This window comes from Symphalangus syndactylus, chromosome 14 (assembly GCF_028878055.3).
Source record: "Symphalangus syndactylus isolate Jambi chromosome 14, NHGRI_mSymSyn1-v2.1_pri, whole genome shotgun sequence".
Taxonomy (NCBI): Eukaryota; Metazoa; Chordata; class Mammalia; order Primates; family Hylobatidae; genus Symphalangus; species Symphalangus syndactylus.
Window position 1 is genome coordinate 63,813,957 of NC_072436.2, and position 14,478 is coordinate 63,828,434.

The 14,478-nt window shown below is 55.1% G+C and overlaps 1 protein-coding gene across 1 annotated transcript; it reads left to right on the forward strand.

Annotated features, from left to right (window-relative positions):
* The first annotated feature begins 334 nt into the window (after nucleotides 1–334).
* On the forward strand, nucleotides 335–14,144 carry LOC129462830 (keratin, type I cytoskeletal 17-like). The gene is given in 8 exon segments (XM_055243250.2): nucleotides 335–371; nucleotides 1,609–2,074; nucleotides 3,121–3,203; nucleotides 3,636–3,792; nucleotides 4,399–4,560; nucleotides 5,063–5,188; nucleotides 5,275–5,495; nucleotides 13,842–14,144. Coding segments are annotated over 7 exon segments (1,242 nt in total). The 5' UTR covers nucleotides 335–371; nucleotides 1,609–1,645; the 3' UTR covers nucleotides 13,906–14,144.
* The last annotated feature ends 334 nt before the right edge of the window (nucleotides 14,145–14,478 follow it).

Consider the following 14,478-nt stretch of genomic DNA (forward strand, 5'->3'; position numbering starts at 1 on the left):
TTTTTTCGACAACTCTTATTGGATAATAATCTCCTGCTCTGACTGGATAATCTTAACTAATCAGAGTTGGAGACTTACCCAATCTGTGTTGTAGTACAGAGTCTGCTCTCATCCTATCAGAAAGAGGCTTCCAGGATATGGCCTTTGAATACAGACACTGTAAAAGGGAGGCAAAGCTCTGCACCTGCCGTGGAGGTTGGGCTCATGTGCACCTCTGCATTGGAGTTAGCCAAGGAGCGTGTGCAGAACACTTGCCTCGTAGGCCAGCCGTAGAGAAGAATGTCCCAGGTGCAGGCGAAGTTTTGTTCATGTGTTCCTGGAGGATTTTTCCCGTGGCAAGCACTTCTCCATCCTCCAGCATCTCAGGCCTGGTGAGTCTGGATGTGACCGCTTCCTATGGGGGCCCCAGGCACAGAAAGATGCAAAGGAGGGTGGATGGAAGGGGAACGTGGGCAGGGCCCAGAGAGCATCAGGTTGCCCGTTTCACCAGGCACCCCTGCTCCAGTGCAAGGGAGAGGCCGGCCAGGGACCCAGGGCCGGGCTTGGGGTGGTGGGCAGGGCAGGGTGGGGCTGTGTGGTGGGGCACATGGCCCACCCGAGGAGCCACTTCTTGGGGAGCCTGGAGTAGGGAGGGGGCTGGCTGGGGTCTCTGTAAAAGCCTCTTCTTGGGCAATGTCCTTTAAGTTTCCTGCGGGCTGAGACGTGAGATAAATGCCCCTCACCTGACCCTGAGGTCTCTTGGGGTACAGAAGGGTGAGAGGAGTGGAAGGGGGCATCCCCCTCTCAGTTGGTTTAGATCCTCTCTTAGCACAGACCACCATTTCCCCATCCTATAGCTGAACCCCTGTTTGCCCACCCCAGCCTGGAGTGTAAACCTGGGCAAAGGTTTACACGAGGAGACTGGATTAGCAAGGGCTTCTAGGGATAGGGCAGGGACAGAAGCTGACCGGATGGAACTGTAGCCCCTAGAGTGCATTCCTGGGTGTCAGGCTCTGCAGAAGGGGCCAGTGTGGATACTGCACCCCTCTGGAGCCCCAATTTCTTTATCTGCCACGTGGGTTGGCCTCTGAGGCTTGATGGCATTTCTGTGCTGTGAGGTGGGCCTGGTGGGTTTGGGCTCAGTTTCCAAGGCAGGATAGGCTCTCGGTCCCCTCTTTCTCTTCAGCACCCAGCTCCGGGCCAGCACCGTGGGTTGAGCAGTGTGGGGTGAAAGACAGCGACTTCGGGGGGGTCACCTGACACTGCAACCCATTTCCCCACCAGACAGGGTTGAGGCGGGCGGGGCTGGGGTGGTGGCTGCCTGGGAGGGCCTGGGGACGGTGAAGTTCTGCCTTCTCCTGTTCTCCATATTAGGTCATGGGAAAGCATAGCTGGAGGGCCCGCCCGAATCACAGGTGACAGCCTGAGAGCAGTGGCACGCACACGCACACGCACACACGCACGGCACCCAGCACGAGGATTTGGAGAAATGAGGCAAATTCCTGATGATGGGTGGGGAGGGGGTCCCCAGCCACCTGGGAGCTGGCAGGTGGCCCATGGTGATGAAAGCCCAGGGAAGCATGTGAACCCCGGCAGCCCTACTCAACTTGGGGCCCCTCTCCTCTCCAGCCCTTCTCCTGTGTGCCTGCCTCCTGCTGCCACCACCATGACCACCACCATCGGCCAGTTCACCTCCTCCAGCTCCATCAGGGGCTCCTCCGGCCTGGGGGACAGCTTCTCCCACAACTCCTGCCGGCTGTCTGGCGGCCTGGGTGCCGGCTCCGGCAGGCTGGGATCTGCTGGAGGCCTGGGCAGCGCCCTTGGGGGTAGCAGCTACTCCAGCTGCTACAGCTTTGGCTCTGGCGGTGGCTATGGCAGCAGCTTTGGGGGCATTGATGGGCTGCTGGCCGGAGGTGAGAAGACCACCATGCAGAACCTCAATGACCGCCTGGCCTCCTACCTGGACAAGGTGCGCGCCCTGGAGGAGGCCAACACTGAGCTGCAGATTAAGATCCGTGACTGGTACCAGAGGCAGGCCCTGGGGCCCACCCGTGACTACAGCCAGTACTACAAGACAATGGAGCTGCAGAACGAGGTAGGGCCTGCTGGTGGGAGGGGTCTCCGGGGGGCCTGACTTCTTCCCCCTAACTCCTGCCTCGGCCAAAGGCCTGGAGTCCAGCCATAGGGTCTCAGGGAGCCAAGAGTGGTTTGGCTGTGGCTTAGCTTCTGGGAACCTGCCTTGGGGCCCCTGTGTGGCCCACATCCCCCTTTTCTGGGGGCAGCAGGCTGAGTCAGGAACAAACAGGCCTCGTGGAGCCCCTTGGAACCTCAGTTTCTCCCTCGTGGAGCTCCTCCACCTGGAGAGGTTGTAGGATGAGGCAGAAAGATGCAGATGGAGGGCTGCACCTGTGGGCCGCTGGATGCGTGGTGTCTTGCTCCTTTGGAGCAGGGGTCAGCAGGAGGGGGTTTTGGGAGATGTGGAGTGGGGGTGTCTGAGTGAGCTCCCCATAGCACCTGCTTTGAGGGGAGGCAGAAGGGAGGGGGCGGGACCTCAGGGTGGGGAAGGCCTCTGATGTCCCTTATTTGGGGATTTTTCTGGCTTCTCCTTTCCTCCCGCTGTCCCTTAAGACGGGCTCAGCAAACCCCAGGGGTCAGGGCTGCTGGCTGGAGCCCAGGGTTAAGGGATTAGGAGGGGTCCTGACTTGTGATTTGGAACCACTCTTTGGTCAGGGCTCCTTTAGCCTCCTTTTGGGGGAGCCTGTCAGGGGCACCCTCTAGCTGTCTGTAAAAGGAGGGGTTTGCCCACATCCCCTCCCTTGTTCTAGAATTCTGGGACAGCTTCTGCCCTGGGGACATTTTCCCTTTCTTTTCTGGTTGCCTCATACTCCCAGCCAGCTGTCTCTTCTCCTTTAAGGCTGAGTCTGGCATGGGGGTCTGGTGGGGTACTGAGTAGCGGGGGAAGAAGAGGCACCTTTCAGCCCTTCAGACTCCTGCTTGCCTCTCCTCTGCCAATAATACAGCACGGGGCAAGGGAGGGGCTGGGTGGGAAGAGAGGCCCCCAGGCAGGAAGATCTGCTCAGAACCCTGGTGTGGGCTCAGCCATCCCCATCCAGTGACCTGACTACTCTCCCATCTCCTCAGATCCTCACAGCCACCGTGGACAATGCCAACATCCTGCTACAGATTGACAATGCCCATCTGGCTGCTGCTGACTTCCGCACCAAGTGAGTCCTAGCTGTGGGCTTGGGCAGCCTTGGGCCAGCTGGGGGAGGATCTCAGGGTACCCCTCCTGACCCCAGGACTCCTTGGTTGCTTGTGGCAAGGCCCAGGAGCTCAGGGTAGGGCAGTCCTAGGAGCCCCACTCCTTAGTCCAGGATGCAGTGAAGGCAGCCAGTTCTGAAGGTTGCTGTGCTTAGGCAGGGAATAGAAGAGAGGGAGGGGAGACGGGAGGCAGAGAGAAGTAAGGAAGCTGGTGGGCATGGGATCTGGCCCTGTGATGGTCCCAGGGCCCTGGGGCTGGAATTTGTTTCCACTCGACCCTCTCCTCAGCCTTTCCAACCCCTTAGAGTCCTGGCAAAATGAAGACAGGTGAGCAGCCAGGACCTGGACCTGCAGGTCCAAGCAGCCTGGGCTGAAGTCCCTGATTCCCACGGCAGGTTTGAGACAGAGCAGGCCCTGCGCCTGAGTGTGGAGGCCGACATCAGTGGCCTGCGCAGGGTGCTGGATGAGCTGACCCTGGCCAGAGCCGACCTGGAGATGCACATTGAGAACCTCAAGGAGGAGCTGGCCTACCTGAAGAAGAACCACGAGGAGGTGAGGTGGCTGGGGCAGAAGGTGAAACATGCTGAGGAGTGGGTGGCAGAGCCCTGGGGCTGGGCCATGGCTGAGGCCGTGGGAGAGAGCAGAGCAGGCGCACTGGGATTAGTCACCTTAGAGGGCTTCCCTGTCTACAGAGCCCTGATCCTTGGGGTCCAGCGTGCAGGGCAGACTCCTCTTTGTACCCCATTGCTTCTCTGTACCCGAGGAATCTCCCAGGGTCCCGCAGAGCTCCCTCTACCTGCCCTGGCCTCCCTCACGAGGGCGGGGGATAAGTAAGGAAGTCTCCTTCTTGTCCCATTTCACACTCTCAAAGCTGAATGTCTACATAGAAGCTTGGAAATTAGAGGGGAAATTTTTGGGGCATAGGCCTAATAATTAGATTTTATTTTGGAGAGTCCTTGGTCTAATGGGGGAGGTAGAGTCTGATGGTGGAGGCAATACTGAGCAGATGAATAAAAATCATTTAGAGGGTCAGATAGAGCAGAGGGAGAACAAAGGAGGGGTGCTTGTGGGGAGTGGGGTCCCCTCGTTGGGGAAGGCTTGGGAGCGAGAGGTCAGGATGGGTCCAGATGCGCACATCCACATCCCCTTTTTCCATAGGAGATGAACGCCCTGTGAGGCCAGGTGGGCGGTGAGATCAATATGGAGATGGACGCTGCCCCAGGCGTGGACCTGAGCCGCATCCTGAACGAGATTCGTGATCAGTATGAGGAGATGGCAGAGAAGAAACGCAAGGATGCCGAGGATTGGTTCTTCAGCAAGGTGGGGGCTGCTGCAGGCCAGAGGTCTCTCTTAGGGGCTGGGGCTCAGGGGCCTTAGCACTGACAGTAAGCCCACAGCCAGGTGTCTTGGAGGTGCCCCCTCCTCAGCAAGCTGCATGGACCACAGGGTCACCCACTGCATCAACAGACCTGGAGCTGAGCTCAAGCTGGGATCTGGGGGGTGGGTAGGGAGGTAGGGAGACCCCACAGAATAAAGGCAGAGGGTAAAGACCTTGGGAGTCCCCACCTCTCTCTCAAGAAGTCAGGAACTAGCACCAAGAGCCAGGCTACATGTTCTGGCTGGTTCTCAAGTTTCCGGTCTGTGCCTCCCACACGCAGGGATTAACCATACAAGTTAACATTTCAAATGGCATATTTCTGGGCTTTGGGACGTGGGAAGCTGGTGAGAAGGCACCACTCTCTCCACAGTTAGATTTGGGAGGAGGCCTGACTTGGGAGAGGGATCCAGGCTCACACCACCCTGTCCTGTGTCCTGTCTGCAGACAGAGGAGCTGAACCACGAGGTGGTTGCCAACAGCGAGCTGGTGCAGAGCGTCAAGAGCGAGATTTTGGAGCTCCGGCGCACCATGCAGGCCTTGGAGATCGAGCTGCAGTCCCAGCTCAGCATGGTAGGAACAGTCCTGTGCATGGGGGTGGGCCCAGAAGAGGACACTGACAACCCTCACTGACCCCTGGTCTTCCTGCCGTCCTGCAGAAAGCATCCCTGGAGGGCAACCTGGCGGAGACAGGGAACCGCTACTGCATGCAGCTGTCCCAGATCCAGGGGCTGATCGGCAGCGTGGAGGAGCAGCTGGCCCAGCTTCGCTGCGAGATGGAGCAGCAGCACCAGGAGTACAAGATCCTCCTGGACGTGAATACGTGGCTGGAGCAGGAGATCGCCCCCTACCGCCACCTGCTGGAGGGCGAGGATGCCTGGTGAGTGGCGGGAGCCTGGGGTCAGGACTGGGGGCCTCTTGGCAGGGGTGGGGCTCTCAGACTCACATCTAATTTCCTCTCTGTTTTATTTTTTGTTTTTTTTTTGTTGTTGTTGTTTGAGACGGAGTCTCTGTCGCCCAGGCTATAGTGCAGTGCTGCGATCTCGGCTCACTGCGAGCTCTGCCTCCCGGGTTCACGCCATTCTCCTGCCTCAGCCTCCCGAGTAGCTGGGACTACAGGCGTCCGCCACCGTGCCCGGCTAATTTTTTGTATTTTTAGTAGAGACAGGGTTTCATTTCACCATGTTAGCCAGGATGGTCTGGATCTCCTGACCTCGTGATCCGCCCGCCTCAGCCTCCCAAAGTGCTGGGATTACAGGCATGAGCCACCGCGCCTGGCCCACTGCTGCATTTTCTAGCAGCCGAGCTATAGTTCATTTCTGTGAGCTCCTGAGACACCTTAGCTTGTCTCAGCCCGCTGGATCGTTTCTCTAATCCCTGCCCCGCTCAGGTCACCTGCTGCTGCCCTAAGCAGAGCCCACATGCGCCCCCTAGTGGTGGGAAACCAAACGATTCCGCAGATCCTGTTTGTTGAGGGAGGAGGTGAAACGGGATGCCCACGGGCGACCAAGCCTTCCTGAATTTTGTGAATTCTGATTCACATCTACTTTGGAGAGACTCTCTGGCATCATCTCATGATGGGAACCCTAGTGCTGGTCACCCACTCAGTTATTATAATTAATTTTGCGTTCATAATATATTTAACTGGTTCAAAAATCAAAACCATATAAAAAGGATACAGTGGGGCCGGGCACAGTGGCTCACACCTGTAATCCTAGCACCTTGGAAGGCTGAGACGGGCAGATTGCTTGAGCTCAGGAGTTCGAGACCAGCCTGGGCAACATGGTGAAACCCTGTCTCTACTAAAAATTTTAAAAATTAGCCAGGCATGGTAGTGCACCCCTGCAGTCCTAGCTACTCGGCAGGCTGAGGTAGGAGGATCACTTGAGCCTGGGAGGCAGAGATTACAGTGAGCAGAGATCGTGCCCACTGCACTCCAGCCTGAGTGACAGAGTGAGACTCTGTCTTTGAAAAAAAAAAAAAGTGTGCAGTGAAAAGTCTCACTCCTTTCTCTGCTCTTATTCACCCACTTCCTGTCTATGTACAAGTCCCACACAGGCAACCACTTTTGTTTCCATGCATCCCTCTAGAGGCTTTCTTTTGTTGGTTTTTTGTTTGTCTGTTTGGTTTTTTGTTTTTTGAGACAGGGTTTCATTCTTTCACCCAGGCTGGGGTGCAGTGGTGCAATCTCAGCTCACTGCAACCTCCGTGTGCTGGGCTCAAGCAATCCTCCCACCTCCGCCTCTTGAGTAGCTAGGATACAGGCTCATGTCACCACACCCAGCTAATTTTTGAAATGTTTGTAGAGATGGGGTCTCCCTATGTTGCCTAGGCTGGTCTCAAACTTCTTGGCTCAAGTGATCTTCCCACCTTGGCCTCCCAAAGTGTTGGGATTATAGATGTGAGCCACTGCACCTTGCCTAGAGTTTTTTGTTTGTTTGTTTGTTTTTTAGTAGAGACTGGGTTTCACTATGTTACCCAGGATGGTCTCCATCTCCTGACCTCGTGATCCACCTGCCTTGGCCTCCCAAAGTACTAGGATTACAGGCGTGAGCCACCGCACCCAGCCAAGTTTTTTATACTAATAAAAAAGATTGTATTCTTTGTTCACACCTCCCTTTTTGTAATTAAAAGGTGTCATGCAATTATACCATTCTGCATCTTGCTATTGGTGAGCTTTCCATTATTCATTCCTAGAGAGCATCTTCATTCTTTTTCAGAGTTGCATGATATTCTGCTAGAGATGTACCATATTTGCTTAACCTGTCCCCTATTGATGGGCATGTGGATGGCTTCCAGTCTTTTGCTGTTATAACTAAATAATCACGCAGTTAGGCCGGGCGCGGTGGCTCACGCTTGTAATCCCAGCACTTTGGGAGGCCGAGGTGGGCGGATCACGAGGTCAGGAGATCGAGACCACGGTGAAACCCCGTCTCTACTAAAAATACAAAAAATTAGCCGGGCGTGGTGGCGGGCGCCTGTAGTCCCAGCTACTTGGAGAGGCTGAGGCAGGAGAATGGCGTGAACCCGGGAGGAGGAGGTTGCAGTGAGCCGAGATTGCGCCACTGCACTCCAGCCTGGGCGACAGAGCGAGACTCCGTCTCAAAAAAAAAAAAAAAAAAAAAAAAAAAAAAAAAAATCACGCAGTTATATCTGTAGGGTGCATTCTCAGAAGAGGGGTTACTGGATCAGAGGTTATTTGTAACATTAATGGAGAGTGCCATATTGCGTCTATACGGGTTGTAGCATCTCGCCTGCCCACCAGCAATATACGAATGGATTCAGCAGCTCCCAACGTCCCTTCCATCTCTGTCTTCCTGGCGTCTCCTCTACTCTAAATTGGGCCTCTTGGAATGGTGGAATCGGGGTGTAAGGGTTGTGGGCTGGGGCCCCATATCTTAGAATGGTGAGATCGGGGTGTAAGGGTCGTGGGCAGGGGCTCCATATCTTAGAATGGTGAGATTGGGGTATAAGGGTTGGGGACAGGGGCCCTATATCTTAGAATGGTGAGATCGGGGTGTAAGGGTTGGGAGAAGGGGCCCCATATCTTAGAATGGCGAGATCGGGATGTAAGGGTTGGGGCGCCCATAGGATTCCATCAGCATTTGTGGTCTCCAGCCGCATGTAGCATTTGTTAAGCTGCATAACTTGATGGCTTTGGGGTCACACCAGGGGCTGGTGAAGGGAGCCCCAGGGCTAGTCTGAGTCTGTAGTTCCTGGCCTTTCCCTGGTAAGATGGCTCCAGACCTTTGTAGGGGTGTCCAACAGTGTGCTGGAGTTAAATGCAGTTATGCTCCTGCCCACTCAGAGTTGCAGTTCCTTGAGCCTTGCTGTCAGCAGGATGGGATGGGCTGACAGGGTAGAGAATGTACCTGGGCTCAGCTGGCCCAGACTCCAAAGGCCACCAGAAAACCAGGGTGGCAAATGCCCATCATTCAATGAGTGGATAAAGAAACTGATATATACATACAGTGGAATACTACTCAGCCATAAAAAGGAATACATTCATGGCATTCACGGCAACCTGGATGGGATTGGAGACTATTATTCTTTTTATTCTATTTTATTTTATTTTCTTGAGATGGAGTTTTTGCTCTTGTCACCCAGGCTGGAGTGCAATGGCGCGATCTCAACTCACTGCAACCTCTGCTTCCCAGGTTCGAGCAATTCTTCTGCATCAGCCTCCCGAGTAGCTGGGACTACAGGTGCCCACCACCACACCCGGATAATTTTTGTATTTTTAGCAGAGACGGAGTTTCACCATATTGGCCAGGCTGGTCTCACACTCCTGACCTCAGGTGATCCGCCCGCCTTGGCCTCCCAAAGTGCTGGGATTACAGGCGTGAGCCACCGTGCCTGGCCACTAAAGTCATGTTTCTCTCTTCTCCATTTTGATTCATATGCCCAAACCTTTCCATGCCAACCAGTGTTGGTTTTTATTAATTAGTTCACATTTTTTCTCATATGAAATGAGCCGAATGATGTCAGGGTTGTCACCTTGTGGTGCGCCCAGGGTGGCCGTAGGTGGTGCTGGGACCCACTGGATTAGGGGTCCTGAAGCCTTCACAGGTGGGAGCCCAGGGCCCGGACAGCTCAGTCAGCAGGCAGGTGGGTTCAGCTAACCTGGTGCTTTAGCCCCACAAGTATCTGCTGCCACCACCCTCCACCCTGGGAGGTGGGGTCATAGTGGGGGCCTGGGGAAGGAAGGAGTAAGGGGAAGTAAGGCCCTGGGGTTCTGCTTGGTGCTCTGGGCCTCCAGTCAGGACGGGGGATAAGCTTGGGCCGTCATGTGGACTCTCCCTGGGGAAGGGTCCTTCAGTGTCCCGACTCGGTCTGTCTGTGAGACACGTCCCCAGGGAAGGAGGACGCTGTTGCTGCCGGCTTTGCAGGCAGTTCTGAGTGTGGTATTCACTAGATACGGGATGGTGTGTGTTTATGTCTCCATGTATGTTTCGATTAGTGACAATGCCTGGGTTTCTGCTCGACTCAGAAGTCTCAGAGCCGGGCTCAGTGGCTCATGCCTGTAATGCCAGTGCTTTGGAAGGCTGAGGTGGGAGGATCACTTGAGCCCAGGCGTTGGAGACCAGCCTAGGTGACATAGTGAGACCCCAGTCTCTACAAAAAATTTTTAAAAATTAGCCAAGCTTAGTGACCCAAGCCTGTAGTCCCAGCTGCTTGAGAGGCTGAGGTGGGAGGATGGCTTGAACCCAGGAGGCTGAGACTGCAGTGAGCTGTGGCTGCACCGTTGCATGCCAGCCCAGCCAATAGAGTGAGACCCGGTCTCAAAAAAAAACAGCTTCTTAATCTTTTTTGGGTCAGAAGCTGAGAACCATATACCCACTATCCAGGAAAAAAAAGCACTCTCCTGATTATTCTAGAGCACATCAACAATTTGCATTCAAATTACTCCCAATTTCAGGGAGGGGCTCTTTTTTGTTGTTTTTTGTTTTTTTAGTTTGTTTGTTTGTTTTTGAGACGGAGTCTCACTCTGTCACTCAGGCTGGAGTGCAGTGGCACGATCTCAGCTCACTGCAACCTCTGCCTCCCAGGTTCAAGCGATTCTCCTTCTTCAGCCTCCTGGGTAGCTGGGACTACAGGCTCCCGCCACCATGCCTGGATAATTTTTTGTATTTTTAGTAGAGACAGGGTTTCACCGTGTTAGCCAGGATGGTCTCGATCTCCTGACCTCGTGATCCGCCCGCCTCGGCCTCCCAAAGTGCTAGGATTTCAGGCATGAACCACCACGCCTGGCCCCATGGAGGGAGTTTTTGGAGCCCCAGAAGCCCATCCACAAAGTCCTCTCGGGTCATAGTTCTCAAGTAGTGGTGTTATTATTATTTTGCCTGCACACTGCACGCGATAACATATTCATCACACGTGCACACTCTTGGTGGAGGACACCTTGCGGGCATGGCATAGGACAAGTGCAGTGTGAACAGTTACTGGCCGGGAGCCCACAGAGCTGAGTCAGTAATGCCTGGCCTAATGGCCTAACCGGTCTTAGCTTGGAAAGTCGATGCATGAGAGAGATTTCTCCTTCCCCAGACACTGCCTGGCACCTTGCCTGGGTTGCACAGAAGGAAATTAGGGACCGTGGGGTAAAGGGGGGACTGAGCGTGATGCCTGGCTTCTCTCAGTATTCCTTAGTTGTGGTAATTGCTTAGGAATACCTCCTCTCACCCGAAAGAACCCCATGGCTGTGCTCAGAGGCTGGCCAGGAAGGTAGGCGAGGCCACCCCGATGGGAGTGCTGGGGCTAGCCACTCGCCAGTTCCCCCTGGCCTGGCTGCATTTGTGGTTGCCTAAGGAAGGTGGGGAAGCGAATGACTCATTATCCCAGCAATTAGTCACACCACTGAGGCACGTGATGCGTGCAGGACGTATGCCACCTGCTGCCCCTCTGCCCTGTTCAATGCTGCTTCTCTCCCCACTCTGAATGGGAAGTGCAACCCCAGGAAATGATCACCCCCTTTCCACAGGCACAGACTTGTAGCTGCAGCAGCCCAGGACCAAGATACTGGGACAAAAGGGTCATTCGCCTATATATCCCAGGGCCACCACACAAGACCTCCAGGGATTGGGGGGACTGATCATGGAGAGGAGCATGTGGACGCTTAAACCAAAGATTTCCCCATGTGGGCCGGGTGCGGTGCCTCACACCTGTAATCCCAGCACTTTGAGAGTCCGAGGCAGGCGGATCACTTGAGGTCAGGAGTTCAAGACCAGCCTGGCCAACATGGTGAAACCCCGTCTCTACTAAAAATACAAAAATTAGCCGGGCGTGGTGGTGCACACCTGTAATCCCAGCTACTTGGGAGGCTGAGGCAGGAGAATCACTTGAACCCAGGAGGCGGAGGTTGCAGTGAGCTGAGATCACACCACTGCACTTCAGACTGGGTGACAGAGTGAGACTTTTTTTTTTTTTTTTTTTTTTTTTTGAGACGGAGTCTTGCTCTGTCACCCAGGCTGGAGTGCAGTGGCGCAGTCTTGGTTCACTGCAAGCTCCGCCTCCCAGGTTCACGCCATTCTCCTGCCTCAGCCTCTCCGAGTAGCTGGGACTACAGGCGCCCGCAACCACGCCCAGCTAATTTTTTGTATTTTTAGTAGAGACGGGGTTTCACTGTGGTCTCGATCTCCTAACCTCGTGATCCGCCCGCCTCGGCCTCCCAAAGTGCTGGGATTACAAGCGTGAGCCACCGCGCCCGGCCGACTGTCTTAAAACAAAACAAGATTTCCCCCTGTGCCCCATACAGACACGATAGGTGCACATACATCTGTCAGCCTGCACATGTGTGTAAATGTACAGACACACTGTGAAGAAAGGGCTGTGCCTTAACACAAAACCCTCCAAGGCCTGAGCAGTGAAGAGCTCCAGCAGGTGGCCCTCAGGGGGAGGAGGGGTCCTGCCTGTTTCCCCAGCCCTGGGATGCTCTCGCTGAGCTGGCTGCCCTCCAGATTGGCCCCCGGGACTCTCTCCCTTCTTGACTTCAGTCCAAGGGAGGAACAAACAAAATTCCTTCATAGACCGGTGGTGACTGCTAGTCAGTAACTAAAAACAAAGGCAAAAAACAGGTGAGAAATCCTATTTTCAGTAATTATTTCCTAACTCCAGGTTTCACATTCTAACAGTACTAGTCAAAACAAACTTGACGGAGGCTGGGCACGGTGGCTCAGGCTTGTAATCCCAGCACGTTGAGAGGCCGAGGCAAGCAGATGGCTTGAGCCCAGGAGTTCAGGACCAGCCTGGGAAACAGGGCGAAATCCTGCCTCTACAAAAATATATATATAAAAAATTAGCCGGGCATGGTGGTGCGTGCCTGTAGTCTCAGCTACTTGGGAGGCTGAGGTGGGAGAATCACCTGTACCACAGAGGTCAGGGCTGTATGAGCTGAGATTCCACCATTGCACTCCAGCCTGGGCATCAGAGTGGGTCCCTGTCCCCAAAAAAAATAAAACTTGATGGACCTCAATTTCCCCATCTCCACCCACTTCTGGGGCAGCCTTGGATCCTCTCTCCAGTGCACCCTCTTCTTGTTCCTGTCGGGGAGAGGTCCTGCTGAAACCCAGCTCTTAGAGGCCAGCTGTAGAACTGTATCTGAACAAACAGGGTGAGGAGTCAGGAACTGACCTAGACCTCGCGCTTCCTGAGAGCCAGACCCTGCATGGGCGATTTCACATCCTCCGTCTCATGCGACTTCTCACGCTAGCCCTCTTCCCATTTCACAGAGGAAACAACTGAGTCTCAGAGCAAGTGACCATGCCAAGCTCAGACCTCGTTCTGTCTGACTGTCTCCAGCACAACTCACTGTTTCCAGTCCATGTGGAAAAACTTCCTCCTTCTCCCCGCAGTGTCCCTGCCCCCAGCCAGACACACCTGGACGTGGCGAAAGGGGCTCGGGCCAAGGTTTGGAGTCCTGGGTCCTCGTCCTGGTGGCTCTGCCACTTTGTGACTGTGATCGAGTTTCTTCCCCTCTTTGGGCCTTTTCTTCCTCACCTGTAAAGCAGTTAGCTTGGCCCAATCATGTAGAAGCTCCTCCGCCCCACACACAGACACACTCCTGTTTTTAGAGTCTGTCTGGGCACAGGGCAGCTCCCTACCGTCTCCTACCAAGCCCTTCTTTTCTTCCTGCAGGGTCTGTCTGTGGAAAGTCCAGACAGAGACTAAGCCTAACCCTAAACCATGAATGAATGGAGGGAAGCCCTCCTAGCATGGGAAAGAGAAATCTCTCCCTCAGCTGCTGGGCTCATCAGTCCAGCGGCCACTGTTGGGTCCGAGCTCTGCAGTGACTTCATCAATATTTTAGCTCCTGCAGAGCCCTGTTCCTTTGCAACCGCATCCTCCGTGCCCTCCAGAAAGGCTCCGGAGTTGGGTGCTCCTCACATCCCCGTCCTGTGGGTGCTGTGCCTTGCTGTCAGGTTTGGAGCCACTCATGCCACCCTGAGCGGGGAGCTTTGGTCCTCACGATCCCCAGGGGTGAGGCTGCATACAGGAGGCGCGTGCGCACCAGGCGAGGGAGGGGGACAGCTTGACATGTCAAAGCTCTTCGCCCCTGGGCAGGAGCCCAGGGACAGGGAGGCGAATTTTGGAAGGAAGGCCAGGGAAATACCCTGGCCTGTCCTTGGCTTGACCTTACCCCTTGCCTCACCACAGGTATGGGGAAGAGGAGCTTTTCTCCCTGTTCCCCCATCTTTCCCAGGCTCAGATGCTGTTTCCCTTTGTGGCCTAGGTGCGGTGGAGGCTTGCCTCTTGCATCAGCTGAGATGCGGTGCCACTGGCTTCCTGCGCAGTGACAAGATGGCAGCCCTGTTCACCAAGGTGGGGAAGACGTGCCCAGTGGCAGGGGAGATTTGCCACAAGGTAAAGGAGCTGCAGCAACAAGCAGAGGGCAGGTGAGCCCTGGGCCAGCCCCTTCTTCCCTCCTTTCAGCTCTTCCCACTTGGCAATTGCTACTTCCTAGGACAGCCCATCGGAAAGTTGGCATCCTGGGCCTGTTCCTTGCAGGGCCTCTGGGTGAGGGATCAGCCTGAGGGAGGGGATTGGTTCCTTGTGGGCACAAGGCTCTGTACCCCTCCTTCACCCCAACCCCAGTCAGTTCTCTGTGCTCCCATCTTGGGGTACCAAGCCCCACTCCCGATACCAGCATTCTGGGGTTTACCTCTAGACCACTGCACTCCTGGAGCCCTCCCCGCCTTTGCAGGAAACCCTCAGGGGTCAGCCAGGAGGCCCTACGGAGACAGGGCTCAGTCAGCGGGAAGGCCCCGGCCCTCAGCCTTCAGGCCTTGAAACACATATGGGTACGCGCGGTGCTCATCGAGAAAGTTCTGGACAGGGTTGTGCAATACCTGGCAGAAAACTGCAGGTGA